This window comes from Equus asinus, chromosome 5 (genome assembly GCF_041296235.1).
Source record: "Equus asinus isolate D_3611 breed Donkey chromosome 5, EquAss-T2T_v2, whole genome shotgun sequence".
In the NCBI taxonomy this organism is placed as follows: Eukaryota; Metazoa; Chordata; class Mammalia; order Perissodactyla; family Equidae; genus Equus; species Equus asinus.
In genome coordinates, this window is record NC_091794.1 from 81238889 (window position 1) to 81255307 (window position 16419).

The 16419-nt window shown below is 36.3% G+C and overlaps 1 protein-coding gene across 13 annotated transcripts in view; it reads left to right on the forward strand.

Annotated features, from left to right (window-relative positions):
* FOXJ3 (forkhead box J3) overlaps positions 1–16419 on the forward strand; it is a 133946-nt gene that overhangs the window by 83289 nt on the left and 34238 nt on the right. For 7 of the 13 annotated variants that reach the window (XM_014867288.3, XM_070510156.1, XM_044770514.2 and 4 more), the window contains one exon: positions 15709–15810. The exons of the other annotated variants lie outside the window; for them this stretch is intronic. In XM_014867288.3, the coding sequence (XP_014722774.1) occupies positions 15709–15810 (102 nt within the window). The remainder of the gene's footprint in view (positions 1–15708; positions 15811–16419) is intronic. 13 annotated transcript variants of the gene reach the window in all.

The following is a 16419-nucleotide window of genomic DNA, read 5'->3' on the forward strand; positions in this document are numbered from 1 at the left end:
TATAGATTTTAAAAGTTACTTCCAATACAGCGAGTATAACCATAATGAAGGTAATATTTTATTTGTATAGCATTTTCTGTTTTTTCAGAATGCTTTGACTCATTATTGTATTTGATCTTAACAACTCTTTGAGTGAGGTGGGGAGTTTAGGAATTAAGGAAAAGGTGTTTTTTGTGATTAGGGCACAGCTGTTGTCTGAGACTTGAATCTGGGTCTCTTGAGATTTAATTTGGTACTCTTTCCTTTGCATCTACAACACTGAGTACTGGTTTTATATAACAAAGCTGTTCCTTTTCACTGCAGGTGATTACACTGAATCTTCCTGATTGTCCTTAAAATGCTTTTTCCAGCTTCCAGCCATGTAATAATTATTTTGTACACAAAATCTCTTAAGTGTTTGTGTGTTGTTTGTAAGATAATTCTTACTCGTAAATTCATGGTTAAGATTAATTTGCATGAATGAAAGAAAAGGAGCTGTAGTTGATACTCTGAGTTGTTTATTGTAACGTATTTTTAGTTGACACTGGCTGTCGTCAGACATTAACTTTACCTTTCAGCTTTTCTGACTACATTTCTAGCATCTCAACTAAAACACACACACACACACCCTGCCTCCACACACACACACACGCGCGCGCACACACCCTGCCACCCCCATCCTACCCTACAATCCCTTAAGACCCATTCCAAATGTTAACTAAAGTGTCAAATCTTTCCTCACTTCTTCATGTGTATTCTTGTAGAATTTTGCAAAGTTCTTTCACAGAATTTCTCACACTTTGTAGAAATTATTTGTTTCTATATTTGTCTTCTTTGCTGGACTGTGATCCCCTAAGGGCAGAGAAAATATATTTGTATCTCCAGTGTTAGTGTTTTTCGCAGCTTATAATAGATATCAGTAAATGTTTGCAGAATAAATCAGGGTAAAGGGAATAAGAGAAGATGAAGGAAACTGAATAAACATTTGGTCAAATAAATTTGTTCTATGCCTATTCCTGGTAGAGAGAGAAAACTTCCCAATCTCAAAGACAAGGACTTTAAGCTGGGTTTAAGTTGGGATCAGGGGAGCCCATGAGGTACAGCAGCAATGGGGTTTACGCAAGCAGATTTATGGAGCCAGCAGAAGGAATTCAGTACTCTAGTTACCAAACTATATAGAATTAAAGGTGAACTCTTAGGCCAGAACACTTTTTGGTTTTATACAAACCAAAATTTAAGAAGTTAAAGTTTAATATTGGTGGCATAGTCTTCTGGTAACAGAGTTTTAAGACTGACATGTCAATGAGCTGTGTATGTAATGGTGTGAGAGGGAATGAACCTCAGTTCCTGCCCTCCAGCTTCTGCCTTTTAAAACAGACTTAGCCTGTGTGCTTAGCAGGCTTAGCACTTAGACTTTCACACTTTAATTGTGTGAAAATGTAGAGTACAAAACACTTAGCATCTATTGCCAGAATTTGAAGGAAGGGGAGAAAAATCCACATTGTTAAACCCAGAGCATCAGTGAGGATGTATATGTTGAAGGGTGCAGAAATGGTGGTCTTCTCTATCATTTGCCCTCTTCTTCTGAAGTTCTTAGAGCTTGAATTGGTTTTGGAAATTTGAATTGGTAGTCCAGTTGACAACTGTGCCTTCCTTTTGGATATTAAGCCAGCCTTTTGTTCTGTTACCTTGTTTCATAGTTCTGAGAGCAATCCGTCTTTATTTCTGAGAGTCCCCCTTTTTTCTGGAGACCATATATTGTCAGTTTTATAATGGACGTCTATAGAGATATAAAATTCAGATTACAGAAGTATGTTTTACATACAAAGCATGTGTTCTTGAATATATGTTTGGACATATATTTTCTATATTTATTTTCTACTGTTTATCTTTTTAGCTTCATTTTAAGTTAAAAGCATGTAAAAGCTTCAACAATTTACCTTTGTAGTATAGTACCATAAAATATCCAGTACCAGAGCCTTTCAGTTAGTAATATTGACATTTATTTTGGCCTGAGCTGTGTATTGGATGCTGCTGTAGGAGAGGAACCTGTGAAAGAGACCAGCTGTAAGCAGAGTATATTAATCAGGAAGACAGATACTGTTTAATACTCTGAAAGATAGTATTCTTACAAAACATAATTTCCTGCCCTGATAAACTGATGTGTCTGTATTTTTCATTTAGAGGTTTTTTTGGGGGAGAAGGGAGGAAGGTAATATTTTTATTAGGATAGAGTTTGTATTTTAGGTAGCCATTGGGTTTTATCTAAGGAAATACATAGGACAGTCAAATAGTGATGGTTCTGAATCTGATCTTTATACATTTAAAGTTTGCTCAAAAACTAAACATCCATAAGTTGAAACTTTTAAAGGATTTTAAAATGTAAATAGATTGACATCTCTAGAATGTTCCTTATTAAATTTCTGAAATTTATTATTCCTTTGTCCATGTGTAAACATCAAAATTCTATGTGAAAAATAAAAATATTTTATAAGATGAGCTTTTAATGGAACAGAAAAGTATTTCTAAACTGCTACAGAGAAGTGATTTTTAAAAATGCAAGTAACAATATCTTCATATCCTAAATGAAAAATCAACCCTGATAGTTATATCCGGGCCAATATTCTTAACTCGGTTCTCTGGACCCCCTCCATTTACATAAACATATCTCTTGATCATTATAGTATTCCTTTCTTCTGTTCTTAATCCTCAAGTATATAAATGTCTCTCATTTTCTTTTTTCTGATTTCTTTTATCTTCTTACCACTTTTTCTTTATCATAAAATGGACCTGAAGACCTAAAAAAATTATTGAATAAAGTTTAGCATGATGGGTGAGTGGCTCCTTGACTAGGAGTCCTCTGTTTCTCTTTTGGCTTTACAGTTTACTTGTTCTTGTGACTTTTGGCAAGTTATTAGATTTTTTGAGCTTCATGTTATCAACTATAAAGTAAGAGGATAGAAGTCTCAGTAGCTGCTGTGGACTGAATGTTTGTTTCCCCCAAATTCGTATGTTGAAATCCCAATCCCAGTGTGATGGTATTTGGAGATGGAGACTTTGGGAAGTAATTGGGTCAGGAGGGTGAAGCCCTCATGAATGGAATTAGTGTCTTTATAAGAATAAACCAGAGAGCTGGCCAGCTCTCTTTCCATCATGTGAGAATACCTGGAAGAGGGCTCTCTCCAGAACCTGATCATGTTGGCACCATGATCTTGGACTTCTTGCCTCCAGAACTGTGAGAAATAAATTTCTGTTGTTGATAAGCCACCCAGTTTATGATGTTTTGTTAAAGGAACCTGAGCTAAGACAACAGCATAATAATAATAATAATAGATAATTATATTGAGTTTATGTTCCAGATGTCTTTTAAAGAATTTCATTTATGTTAACTCATGCAGTTTTTATAGTAACTCCAAATGATTAAACTGATAGGCATGGATGTTAGGTAAACTGTCCAGGGATACCAAGGACAATAAGGACAAAGGGCGAGATTATGAACCCAGGTAGTCTGCCTTTAAAGTCCATGCTGTTTACAGCTGCACTTTACTGCCAGTAGTATTTGCTATGCCAAAGCCCACAACACTGAATCAAGTTTCTTTGTGCATATTTTGTTGTGAGCTAATGGTCCTTAATTTTAAAAGAGAATCCCCCACATTTAACCTAAAAACTGTATATATGATTAAGTGACATAAATATGATTATAAATGACAGGCAAGTGATAAGTAATCTGTTAGGGCAAGTGGTAATAACTAAAGTGACTCAAAATAGAAAAATGCTGCTCTGGGAAGGCCTCTAGGAAGAGGAATGAGACTTTTGAGGAATGAGAATTTTGATGCAGAAGTGTAACTTGTTTGCATAGAAAATAGTAAATGATGTTCCACTTGGAGAATACAGCATGCATGATTGAATGGTAAATAAGAAGTACAGGTGGGCATAATTGAAAACCCTTTTAACCATGGTGAAGAGCTTAGGCAAGGGTGTGAAAAGAATGATTTGGGTAGAAAGCCTAAAGATATGGGATCAAGAAATTGCTTTGATATGATAGCCTGTCGTGTTGAGAAAGGAATCAAAACAACAGTTAAGAAAGATACTTGCTCTTCATCAAATACTCATTGCAAGAGGAAGATGCTGTATGAGAGGAAAAATAATTTGCCCTCTACCCGTCTAGGTTCTTGGCTGAGACTCCCTCTGAGAAAAAGACAGATTAATAAGGGAAAACCAAATTTAATTATGTACATACAGGAGCCCCACAAAGATAAGAGACTCAAAGGCAGCCAGGCAGTTGAGGCTTATATACCATCCTGACCTAAGGAAACGGATAGGAGCTGGGGCTTCAAAGGGGAGGAAGACAATTCACAGGAAGGGGAGAAGAACAAATGTTTGGTAAATAAATGTTTGCCTTGCCATGTAGGTAAGTCTCTCAGATATGAAAAATAACACTCTTCCTGGTATAGGCCCTCTTTCTAATTTCTTTTAGGCAGTTAAGGAGGAGATAAAAGCTTTTCCTGAGCTTACCTGGTCTTGGTTGCCGTCATCTCAAAATAATCCACATGCCAAAGTGGCACATTCTGGGGTGGCTTGTTCTGAAACCCCTCAATGCTAAGTAGATGGAGTTGCAGTAGTCTCATTTGTGAAATGGTAATGGCCTGGGCTAGGGATATATACATGAATGAGGAAGTTCTTTAGAAAATTAGCATGGTATCAAATTTCTAAATATATACCCATAATAGTGTGTAATACGGTCATTTTACCAGTTTAATTTTATAGATCTTTGTTCTCTAGATACTGTGTGTCAGGCATCATGCTAGGATGTTGTGGGCATATACCAAGAAGAAGGAGATATGATAAGACACATAATTCTAGCACAAAGGCAAAGCATGTATAGAAAGTACTATAAAAAAGATATGAAATATTGTGTGCAGAGGAAGTAGAGGTTATGTTTTACTGGGACCGTGTGGGAAGGCTTCATGGGTTATCTGGCTTGGCTTTGATGTAGAGACAGACAGGCAAGGTAGAGAGGAGCATTCGTTGAGTACATATTTATTGAATGTTGAGTACCTGCCCTGAGCAGGCACTGTTCTGGGTGCTGGAGAAACCGCAATTAGCAAAACACATTCGCTACTCCCATGAAGTTTATATTCTGATGGAGGGTGGTGGGGTAGGAAGGCATGAGATAAGAGGTCATGGTCAAAGATAAGATATAGAAGTGGAAAAGTATCAGGATTTGGGAGAGAACATAGTAGTTCATTTTGTCTGGATGACTTTTTCCTCTTTCAAATTAATTTGTATTACTCATGCTGTTCATTGAGAGAGAGAGAGCATACCTTTTACATTGTAAGTGTAGGGCTAAGTGTTGGGGGAATAGTGGTAAACAAAGACAGACCCATATTCTCTCCTTAGGAAGCTTTTACTTAAGCAGGAATGATAAACTGATAAGGTAGGATGACATTATATTCATATCATTGCTCATTGTCTCAGCATAGTTAACAATTCCCCATTCATTCTCAAAATAGCATTTGGCTGATAAATTATGTGGTCACCCTAAAAATAAGGGTCTTGAGAACTGTGGGGCCATATTGGAGAGAGGCATAATTTAGTGTAGGAGTCAGGAAAGGTTTCCTTGAAGAACTGATGTTTCAGTGGATGCCTGTCGAATGAACAGAAATAAAGCAGATGAGGGTGATTGGCAGTGTGAAAGAGTGAGGGGAACTTATTTGTGAAAAGACTGATGGTTAAAAAGAGTGCCCCAAATTTCAAGGAACTGACAGGTTAGTATGACTGGAGCATAGAGTTGAAGAAGGACAATAATTTCTTATTTTCACTTTTCCTATCCTATTAGTTTCTATTTTTATATGTTAAAGAAGAAAAATTCAGTAGAGTAAATTTCAAGATCTAATTGGCTTTATTTAGAGATTCATGAATCAGGCAACATTTCATCCAGCAAAAAATAGATAGGGGATCTGAGGAGTTATACAAAATGGAAGGTTTTTTTTTTAGGCAGAAAGAAGGTGGGACAAAGAGGTTAAAAGAGTGGATTATTCCAGGCAAGTTCACTTTCCCTTAGGGAAGGCAGGTGGTTTTACCAGCAGATTACCTCACTAGTGTTGCTCAGGAAATTCCAGACTGATTGGTTTAAAAATCGACTCCTGGGAGAGGCTGAAACTTAGTCTAAGTGACTCCATTTTGGGCCTGTTGTTTCTTTTTAACATATGTTAATTAACAGATAAATATTCTCTTTCACCTTTTGCATTTGCTTTTTAATTTGGCCTTGCTTGTTCAGTGCAACCAAAGGGTATTTTCCTTATTTATTAGTGAAAAGTACCCAGTCCACTGGAAGCTGCTTAGAGTAGAAAAAAGCAAAATTAGCTAGATATTACCTGTGGGTTTTTTTTTGAAGACTGGCAAGCACTTATACTATTCCAAGGGAACTGATGTCAAGGAATAGAAGAAGGAACTCTCAGATTTTAGGCAATTCTTTGTTAAAGAAATGCTTTGAGAAGAATGAATGCTCCAGATTAGTGCATTTTATCTCTTTTATCATGTTGATAAACACAGAAATACGTTTTTTCTCTGTTCGTTCTTTGATTGTCCCCCACTTTTTAAAAAGCTTAAATCATATGTCTTGGTTATTTTGTAATGTTATTCTTTGCTTATAGGAACCTCATATGCTAAAGTAGTGGTTCTCAGTGTTTGAGGCCCTTTCAGAGGGTCCTTGTGGTCAAAACTGTGTTCATAATAATACTAAGATGTTCTTTGCGTTTTTGCTCATAAATTTTTCAGAGGTTACATGACCTGTGATTTTGCTATAGATTGAATGCAGAGGCAGATAGGAGAATCCAGTGGTCTTCTATTATGCTAAGTATTAAAGCAATAAAAAAAAAGTTAAAATAATGTCATTCTTCTCACTGTTTTGTTTTGAAGACTATATTTTTCATACAACACAATATTTATATTACCATGTAGTGCATTTGTTATTGTTGGTTTTAAATGAATAAAATTTTGTCTCAGTTTTAATTTCTAATAGGTAAATATCAATAGATATAACTTGCAGAAATAAAAGCTCTTTGGGATTCTTGATAACTTTTAATAGTGTAAAAGGGTCCTGAGATCAAAAATCTTTAGAACTGTTGTGCTAAAGAAAGATTTCCTATCTATTCCCAAAGACATTCTTTTTGAGAAAAGAAAAAATACCTGTCTGTCATGGTATGAGTTCTCCCAGCAGTACACAAGGAATTGAGCACCAGTAGTTTGAGGGGTGATCCTAGGAAAGTGGGCAATTTTTAAGTCAGTTACCACTGAGAACACTTAGAGCTCAGTTTCAGTGGGGAACTCTGGGAGGCAGTTTAGAACTGTGGGTCAATGAGCCGGGATATTTATTCTTCAGCTTTTCCTCTCACTGAGTGAGTGATGCTGCTAGGGACATTAGCTTTTCGCACTTCTGTCCTGCCCCGCACAAAGCCACAGCATGCTCCCCAACCAAATAAAACTCCTCAGGCAGAGTTGCAAATGTTTGTACTGAGCAGCCTTCAGAGTGTAGAGATGGATGCAGAGGGGATATGGTTGGGTTCTGACAATGTTTGTCACATGTCTTTCCTTCTTTTCTATTGGCAGAGTGTGTGTGTGTTTTCAGACCTGTGTGTACTCTCGTGTCTTTTTTTTCCACAGCCTCCTGCATTTTCATAGCCTTTGATTTATTTCATAAATTGGGTCCCAACCCAGGAAATCCTTTAAAAAACACCTTCCATCTGTTCAGGGTATGTATGGGCACAACTGTTCCTTTTAAATTAGTAGACGGAAGGTGCGTCTTTTGGAGTATATTGTTTCTTGTAATTGAAAGAGTCTCTTCCCGGTCATGGCTTAGTGTTTGCCTAAGTGCATCATTCAGAGTTTTAAAACATAAGTGGACAAATTTAGTACTGTTACAGAAGTTGAAATGGCTGTATGTAACTGTTGCTTATGAGTAGTAAGGTCACACATTTAACTCTTTTTTTGTTGTATACTTAGCACAGGGAAGGTGCTTTGAAAGAATTATAAGTAGGAAATAATGTCCCTTTAGAAATGTAAAATTTCTGAACACTTTAAAGCTGGGAGTAAGGATGGGGTGCTGGTGGTGGTACGAAATGGAAATTCTAAAAAGAAAAACCCTTTAGATTGTGTTATATTTTAGCAGCATTCAATAATCTGAAGTTCCTTAAGTAAAATTAGGAGCAAAAGTAAGTCCATGTTACAAAGCCATGAGGTATCACTTTTATGAAGTACAAGATTTAGGGGAAATTAGGAGACCTAATTTTAAAGTTGTATGTTACACCATGTTATAACATGGTAACATAAATATAATGTTTAATTTTTCTGGCCATAGTTTCTTTATATATAAATGTAAGTGGATTGTCAGCTGTATAGCCCTGGAAGAGAATCTCCCTTGTAAAATTCCACAAGCACAAAGGCTCTGAGGTAGAAACATACTTGTCATGGTGAGAAACAACAGGGAGGCCACTGTGGCTGGACTTATGCGTGTGAGGAGGGAAGAGTAGTAGGACTTGACATCACAGATGTAAGCATTGGGAGCAGGAGGAAGATTGTGTAGGCCCTTGTATGTCTTTGTAAAGACTTGTGTTTTATTTTGAGGAAATGGAAAGCTATTGGAGGGATATAAGCAAAGTTGTGACATAAGGTGACTTAGATTTTAACAGCATCGCACTAGCCGATGTGTGGAGAATAAGCTGTAAGAGAACAAGGGTAGAAGCAGGGTGATCAGGAGGAAATCGCTGTGAATAGTTTTGCTTAAATCTTCTAATGCATTGTTGTGGAAATTATTGAGGGAGTAAAGGCCAGATAGCAGTATATAAACTCACTGTCCTAAACATGTTGGCCTCTGCAAAAAACTCATAATCTGCAGTTATCCAGCTTTTATTGGAACAAAGAAGAATACACATTTACTTTTTCTTGAAGTTAAGAGCTAAATTGTGTATTATAGTTCGAAGGTGATGGATTACAAGTTTATAACAGGAAGATAACTGGAGGATAGAAGACATTTTTCTAGGCAGGATACTCTGCACCTTGCTCCATATCTGAGATTGTTGTCATTTGTGTTGTTATTTGTGACTCAGTTTCTTCCATTGTTATACCGAGTTATTTTGTTGATTAAGTGATCCCCCACTGTGTGTCCTCTCGCTCTGAGTCTGAGTAAGGGAGGATTTAGTTAAAGGTATAAGTGAGCAGAGGAAGGAATGTAATCTACATTCGTACTCTTAGAACTAAAAAAACATTATTTCAATTGGACAAATATACTGAGTATACATTATGTGGGAGGCACTATGTGTTGCCTCTAAGACTTACGTGTAAATAGAATTTCCTAGGGGTTTTAAAGCAGAAGAAATACTATCCAATTAGGGAGTTAGACTAGGAAGTGTTTAATGAGGAGTCATTTTGATGAATGGGTAGAATTTAGTTTTTTATAATACTATTGAGAGATTGTTAATGTACAGTTAAGTGAATATTTAGATTTTGTAATTTGAGGAGTTTTGCCGTGAAATTATCACCAGTGTCAAATGAACATTTCTCTCACCCCAAAAGTTTGTTTCTGTCCCTGTGTAATTCATGCCTCCCTCCAATCTTATCCCTAGGCAACCCTGATATGGGGAGAATTGACATCTTAACAATATTGATTATTCCAAGCCATGAAAATTTTTTATTGCTCCATTCATTAGGTCTTTACTTTCTTTTGGGAATGTTTTTTTAGTTTTCAGTGTAGAGGACTCGGGTGTTTCCAGTTAGATTTAATCCTGAATGCTTTGTTTTTGGATGCTACACAGTCATGTGTTGCTTAATGACAGGGATACATTCTGAAAAATGTAAAAATGTGAAAATGTGACCTTAGGTGATTTTGTTGTTGGCAAACATCATGGAGTGTACTTAACAAACTTAGATGGTATAGCCTACTACACACCTAGGCTATATGGTATTAATCTTATGGGACTACTGTTGTATATACCGTCTGTCATTGACTGAAATGTTTTGGGCACATGACTGTATATTTTAAAATCCATTTTCCAATTACTTGCTGCTAGTATGTAAAAATGTAATTAATTTTGTATATTAAACTTGTATTCTTTAATCTTGTTCCAGTAATTGTTTTGAAGATGCCTTGGGGTTTTTCATATGATCAGTTATATCACCTGCAAATAGACAGTTTTCCTGTCCCTCCCCCTCTTCCTCCCCTGTCCCTTCCCACCTTATTGCAGTGAATAGACTCTCCACTGTAGTGTTAATAGAAGTGGTGAAAGTGGGCATCCTTGCCCTATTTCCATTCTTAGGGGGAAATGACCCCTAAGTATAACATAAGCTGTAGGGCTTTTGTAGATGCCCTTTATCAGATTGAGGAAGTTCTTTAGTAAACCCAGTTTGCTGAGAGCTTTTATCATGAATGGTTATAGAATTTTGTCAAGTGCTTTTCTGTACCTATTGAAGTAATCATATGGCTTTTCTTCATTCTGTTAGCATGTTGAATTACATTGATTGTATTTTGAATGTTAAATCTTGCATTCCTTGGATAAAACCTACTAAGTCACACTATAGTATCCCTTTAATATATTGTTGGATTCAGTTTACTAATATTTTGTTTAGGAGTTTTATATGTATATTCATGAGGAATTTGGATTTATAATTTTCTTTCTTTGTAATGTCTGTCAGGTTTTGGTATTAGGGTTATACTGGCCTCATAAAACAATTTCGGCAGTTTTCTTTCCTCTGTTTTCTGAAGAAGTTTCTGTAGATTGGCATATATTTTCCTTCAGTGTTTCAGAAAATTCATCGGTGAAACCATCTGGGCCTGCAGTTTTCTGCATGGGGAGGCTTTTGATACTTAGTTTATTTCATATAAGACTATTCAGATTTTCTCTTTTTATGCCAGTTTTGGTAAATTATCTTCTTAAAGGAATTTGTCCCTCTCATCTAAGTTGTTGAATTCATTGGTATAAAGTGGTTCGTAATCTCTTATCTTTTGATATTCATAGAATCTGTAGTAACGACTCCTCATTCATTCTTTTTTTTTTTTTTTTTTTTTATTTTTTCCTTTTCCTCCCCAAAGCCCCCCAGTACATAGTTGTGTATTCTTCGTTGTGGGTTCTTCTAGTTGTGGCATGTGGGACGCTGCCTCAGCGTGGTCTGATGAGCAGTGCCATGTCCGCGCCCAGGATTCGAACTAACGAAACACTGGGCCGCCTGCAGCGGAGCGCGCGAATTTAACCACTCGGCCACGGGGCTAGCCCCCTCCTCATTCATTCTTGATATTGATGGTTTGTGTTCTGTCTTTTATCAGTTTAGCTAAGGGTTTGTCAGTTGGGTTAGTCCTTTCAAAGAATCAGATTTTGTTGTTTAAAAATTTTTTCTATTGTCTGTTTTCTGTTTTGTTTATTTCTACTTTTATCTTTATTATTCCTTCTACTTGCTCATTTTTCTACTTACTAATATTTCTAGGTTCTTAAGGGTGCAACTTAGATCACTGATTTGAGAGCTTTCTGCTTTAGTAATAAAAAATTGAAAGCTGTAGGTTTACCTCTAAGCACTGCTTTAACTGCATCTCACAAATTTTGGTAAGTTGCATTTCATTATCATTTAGTTCAAAATATTTAAAAAATTCTCCTGTGTCTTTTCTGACCCAGGAATTATTTATAAATGTGTTAATTTCCAAATATTTCAAATAATGGGTTTTCTTAGATATCTTGTTGATTTGTAATAAAATTTTTTTTCATCTCAGTCTGGCATGTTTATTGAAACTTGTTTTGTGGCTCAGCATGTGCTATATCTTGGTGAATGTCTATGTGCACTTGAAAAGAATATGTCTTCTACAGTTGTTTGCTATAGTGTTCTCTGATATCATTTAGATCAAGGCATTGGCTAATGTATTCCAATGTTCTTTTTCTTTACTGATTTTTAATTGTCAGTTTTGCTTCATGTATTTTGAAGCTCTGTTATCAGTCACATTCATGTTTATAATTATGTCTTCGTCAGTTATTTCTTTGTCAAGAGTTTTTTCTTTATGAAGGTTTCTTTATCAAAAATTTAAAAAATCTCTGGTATACTGTTATTTTTTAATTTAATATTAATATAGCCATTTTACCATTGTACATACTATTCGCATGGTATATATTTTTCCATGTGTTACTTTCAACCTCTCTGTGTCTATATGTTGAAGTTGTGACTTTTGTAGGCCACATTTAGCTGAGCCTTGCTTTTTTAGCATCTCTGATAATCTCTGCCTTTTTATTGGAGTGTTTAGATCATTAACATTAATGTAATTATAGATATCATGAGATTTAGGTCTACATTTGTTTTCTGTTTGACTCTATGTTTTTAATTCCTTTCTTACCCCCTTTCCTGCCTTCTTTTAGATTATTTGGATATTGTAGTATTCTATTTTACTTTATCTATTGGCTTTTTAGCTATACCTCTGTATGTAGTTATATATTGGAATTTCAGTATACATTTCTAATTTTTTATAGTCTACTCAGAGTTAATATTATACCAGTTCATGTAAATTGTAGACTTCTCCCAACCATATATGGATCCACTTTGCCCCTTTCCTCACCATTCCCCATAGTTGTAATATATATTACATCTGTGTACATTGAAAAGCTTGCAAAACAGTGCTATAAATTTTGCCTTAAATAATCATGTAATTTTTAAAACCTAAGAGGAAAACAGTAGTCTGTTACGTTCATCTAGATGTTTTACCATTTCTAGTGCTTTAATTAATTCCTCAAGGTCCACGTTTTCCCCCTGCTGTAATCTCCCTTCAGCCTAAAGAACTTTCTTATATTGCAGATCTTCTGGCAACAAATTCTCTTACTTTTTCTTTCTCTGAAAATGTCTTTATTTTGCCTTCATTCATAGAGAATATTTTCATTAGATATACAGTCTAGATTGAAAATTTTTTTAAGTACTTTAAAAATATTCACTGCCTAATGACCTCCGTCAGTTTTTTGAGAAATCCAGTCATTTTCAATCCATGTTTTTCTGTATGTGATATGTCATTTTTCTCTGGCTGCTGCTTATCTTTATTTTTGAACAGTTCAATTTGATCCTTCAAGCCTCCACTTTATTCTAATCTGCATATGCATAGTTCAGGGGCCAGCCTGAGACTCTTGTAGTGTTTCATACACAGTATTAAGGCATCCTTTTCAACTTTCTTCCCTGTGGGATTCCCTTCTCTCTCTGGTAGCTGGCTGTGTTTACCTGGGCTCTTTTCCCTGGTTCCTCCTGACGGAAAGACACCTTAAGCTACTTACAGTCCACCTCTACTGCCTGACCTTGGAGCAAAGCTGCAACAAAACAGAAGATTCACCAATGTGCTGGTCTCCCCACGTTTTGACTTCTCTCCACAATCTGCCTGTTTCATTTACTCTTCAGAATCCATAGCTGGTTTTCATCCTGTGTCCTGTCCTGTCCCCTTGGTGTCGCCACCACCCCCCCCCCCCCCAACTTGTAGTTGTTATCAGCAGAAGGTTAGTATGTAGGGATATCACACTACCATGCTGGAAATGGAACTTAAAGAGGTAGGATTTTGACACAGGTTAAGAGGAAACTCCAGAAAGGACCTTTCACAAGCTGACTGGTGCTGCCCAGGTTAGATTCATTGATACTTTCTTTGTCCAGAATTTGGGTTTTGGTTGCAATAATAACAGTTATCCAAATACATTTTGGGATACATAGATACACTGGCTTTACTAATCAGACTACTTGTTGTCTGTTAATAACAGAATCAGTGTACTTACGAATGAAAATATGTACCATACTAGTGAGCATATTAAAGTATGTAAAGAGAGTGTCCCTCTTTCTCTTGACTGAACCAGACTGAAGTATCCATGGAGAATGTCTAATTAAAAGATTTTTTGAAATTTACTATCTAATGTCTAATGGCTGAAGCTATGAATCTGGCTTTTGGGGAATATATTGCCTCATACCAAAGCCGTCTTCTTTCTCATTAATCACCATTGAATATTCGCCTGTTATCAGCAGGTCCTCAGCATCAGTAGTAGATATGTTCTAGTGGTCGTCATAGCAGGTAGCACTGATTGTGTGTTTCAGATTCTGTGCTAAGTACTTCACATAAATTGCTTAATTAATGCTCTTAACAAACCTCTAAAGGAAGTGGCATAAATCTCTTTTTATAGATGAGGAAAGTGCCTAAAGGTTGAGTAATTTGCATGAAATCACACAACACAGGCTTGCCTCTTCCTACCAGTGGGGAGGAGTGCGAAGTAAATAGTCAGCCAATCCTCTGGACTGAGATGACTGAGTTGAGTTGGAAGAACATGAGATTTGCAGCTTTCTAAAGAAATTTTCTGTGTTAATTTAGGTTTAGCTAAGGTGGCTGACACCAAAGCTGAAGCATAGACAAAGTTGTCTTTGTAATTCTTTCACTTGTATTTCTGAAGCCCTTTTCCATTTTCATCTCACTCTCAATGTGTACCCAGCACCCAAGTACTAGATTCTACCTTCTAGGGGTGACCCTTGTCTTTTTTTTTTCTTTTCTTTTCATTTCAATCAAGATGCCTTTTCCCTACTCTTGTAGATTATCTGATCAGAGAAATTCATGTGAGGGATTAAATGATAAATAGATTCATCTTAGAAATGTATCTCAGTGAAATTGCTCTCTTTGTCGTCTGGTATGATCTTTTAAAAATGCATGTTCAATTTGGATCATGTGTGGTACAAATATTTTTTGCCATAGAGGGAGAACATGGAACTAGCATCATAACCACAAATTGTTTATAGGTGCCCTTCTTTAACTTTCAGCACTGAAGTTGATATCTCTCGAGGGCTCACCAAAGTAATAAAAACCGTCTCTTATGAGAGAGGAGTTGTCACAGTCTATATCCAAAATTCGAAATGTAGAAAACCTTCTATGTTGATTTTTCCACCCATGTTAGCTCTATAAACAGTGCGTATGAAGTTGTGTTATTCAGGATATTGTTCAGTTGTAGTAACAGAAAAAGGAAGAAAAATAAAACAAGTGAGAGCCTTAAACCGGAAAGATTTGTTTCTCTCTCAGGTAAAAGTCCAAGCTGATAGGTGGATTAGGTGGATAACCAGCTCTGTTTCACAAGGTCATTCAGGTGTTCATGTTCCTTCTGATCTTCTCTTTCCAGTGTTCCCCAGGGTGTTATCCTCAGCTTTATAGTTAAGATGGCTACCACCATATCTGTGTCCCCCAGCCTGCAATAAGAGGGAAAGAGAGAATGGAGGGCAAGCAAGTTCCTTTCAAAGACGTGACCCAGAAGTTGTACATATCACTCTTGCTCATATCCCATTTGCCACACCTTAGTCACATGGCTACAACAAGCTGCAAATGAGGCTGGAAAAGGTAGTCTTTAGCTGGGCAGCGAGGAGTCGAGAACTATAGAGTTCTATTACTAAAAGAGAGAGGAGGGGAGAATGGGTATTAGGGGACCATTAGCAGTCTCCACTACAGACATTTATAATGTTTGCTAACCTGTCCCACAGTCAATTAAAAGAGTTGGTAAGGAGTAGCCATACCAATGGACTTTGTGATGTCATGTCAGTAGAATATTAAAATAACAGTAGAAGAGATTTCAGTAATGATTTAAGTTCATTTTCAGAAACAAAGCACAAAACTAGATATTGGAGAATTTGATGAAATACCTTAAATTATGTTAAAGTTGCTGGATATATGAGCTAATAATTATGTATTTTGTTCTTGTATTTTAGGCCTCAACTCCATATAGCATAGATTCAGATTCTTTGGGAATGGAGTGTATTATTTCGGGAAGTGCCTCTCCAACTCTGGCAATCAACACTGTGACTAACAAAGTAATTCCATTTTTCTAAACACTTTTGAAATGTCATTGAGTAATACATTTGATTTGCCTTTGTAATAACAATAGAGTTCTATATGGTTCAGTTTAAAGATGATACAGATTTGGCCAACCCATACATGGCAGCTTGAAAGCTGAATCCACAATGTTTTGAGGAATACACAAATTAGAAGAAAGTATTTCTCTGGAGAAATTGGAAGATGCTTATTGTGAAGCTCTATGTTCATTTAAATTCTTGACACTGCCAGTTCCCATTGGTGGAATTTTTGAGTCAGCATTTTATTGAATCAGTTTGTTTCAAAATCATCAATTGCCCCTCTGAATATGTGATTGAAAAAGAGATTGTCAAATTCCCAGGGAGTCAAGAGAATCCAGTAAAATAAATAATTCGGACAAACTCATAGAGTTCATTGGAATGGTAGTCAACCTGTTTCATTATATTCAAGTGTAGGTACATTAAAAAAAATTCTGCATTTTTTTTTTTTTAAGCAAGGGTCAAAACTTTTTGCCAACTCAATACTTAGTGGGGTACAATTGTCTCGTCTTTATAAGGTACTTAGTCTCATCTCAACTCTAAAACGGCTCTGGGAAGTTCATGTAGTAA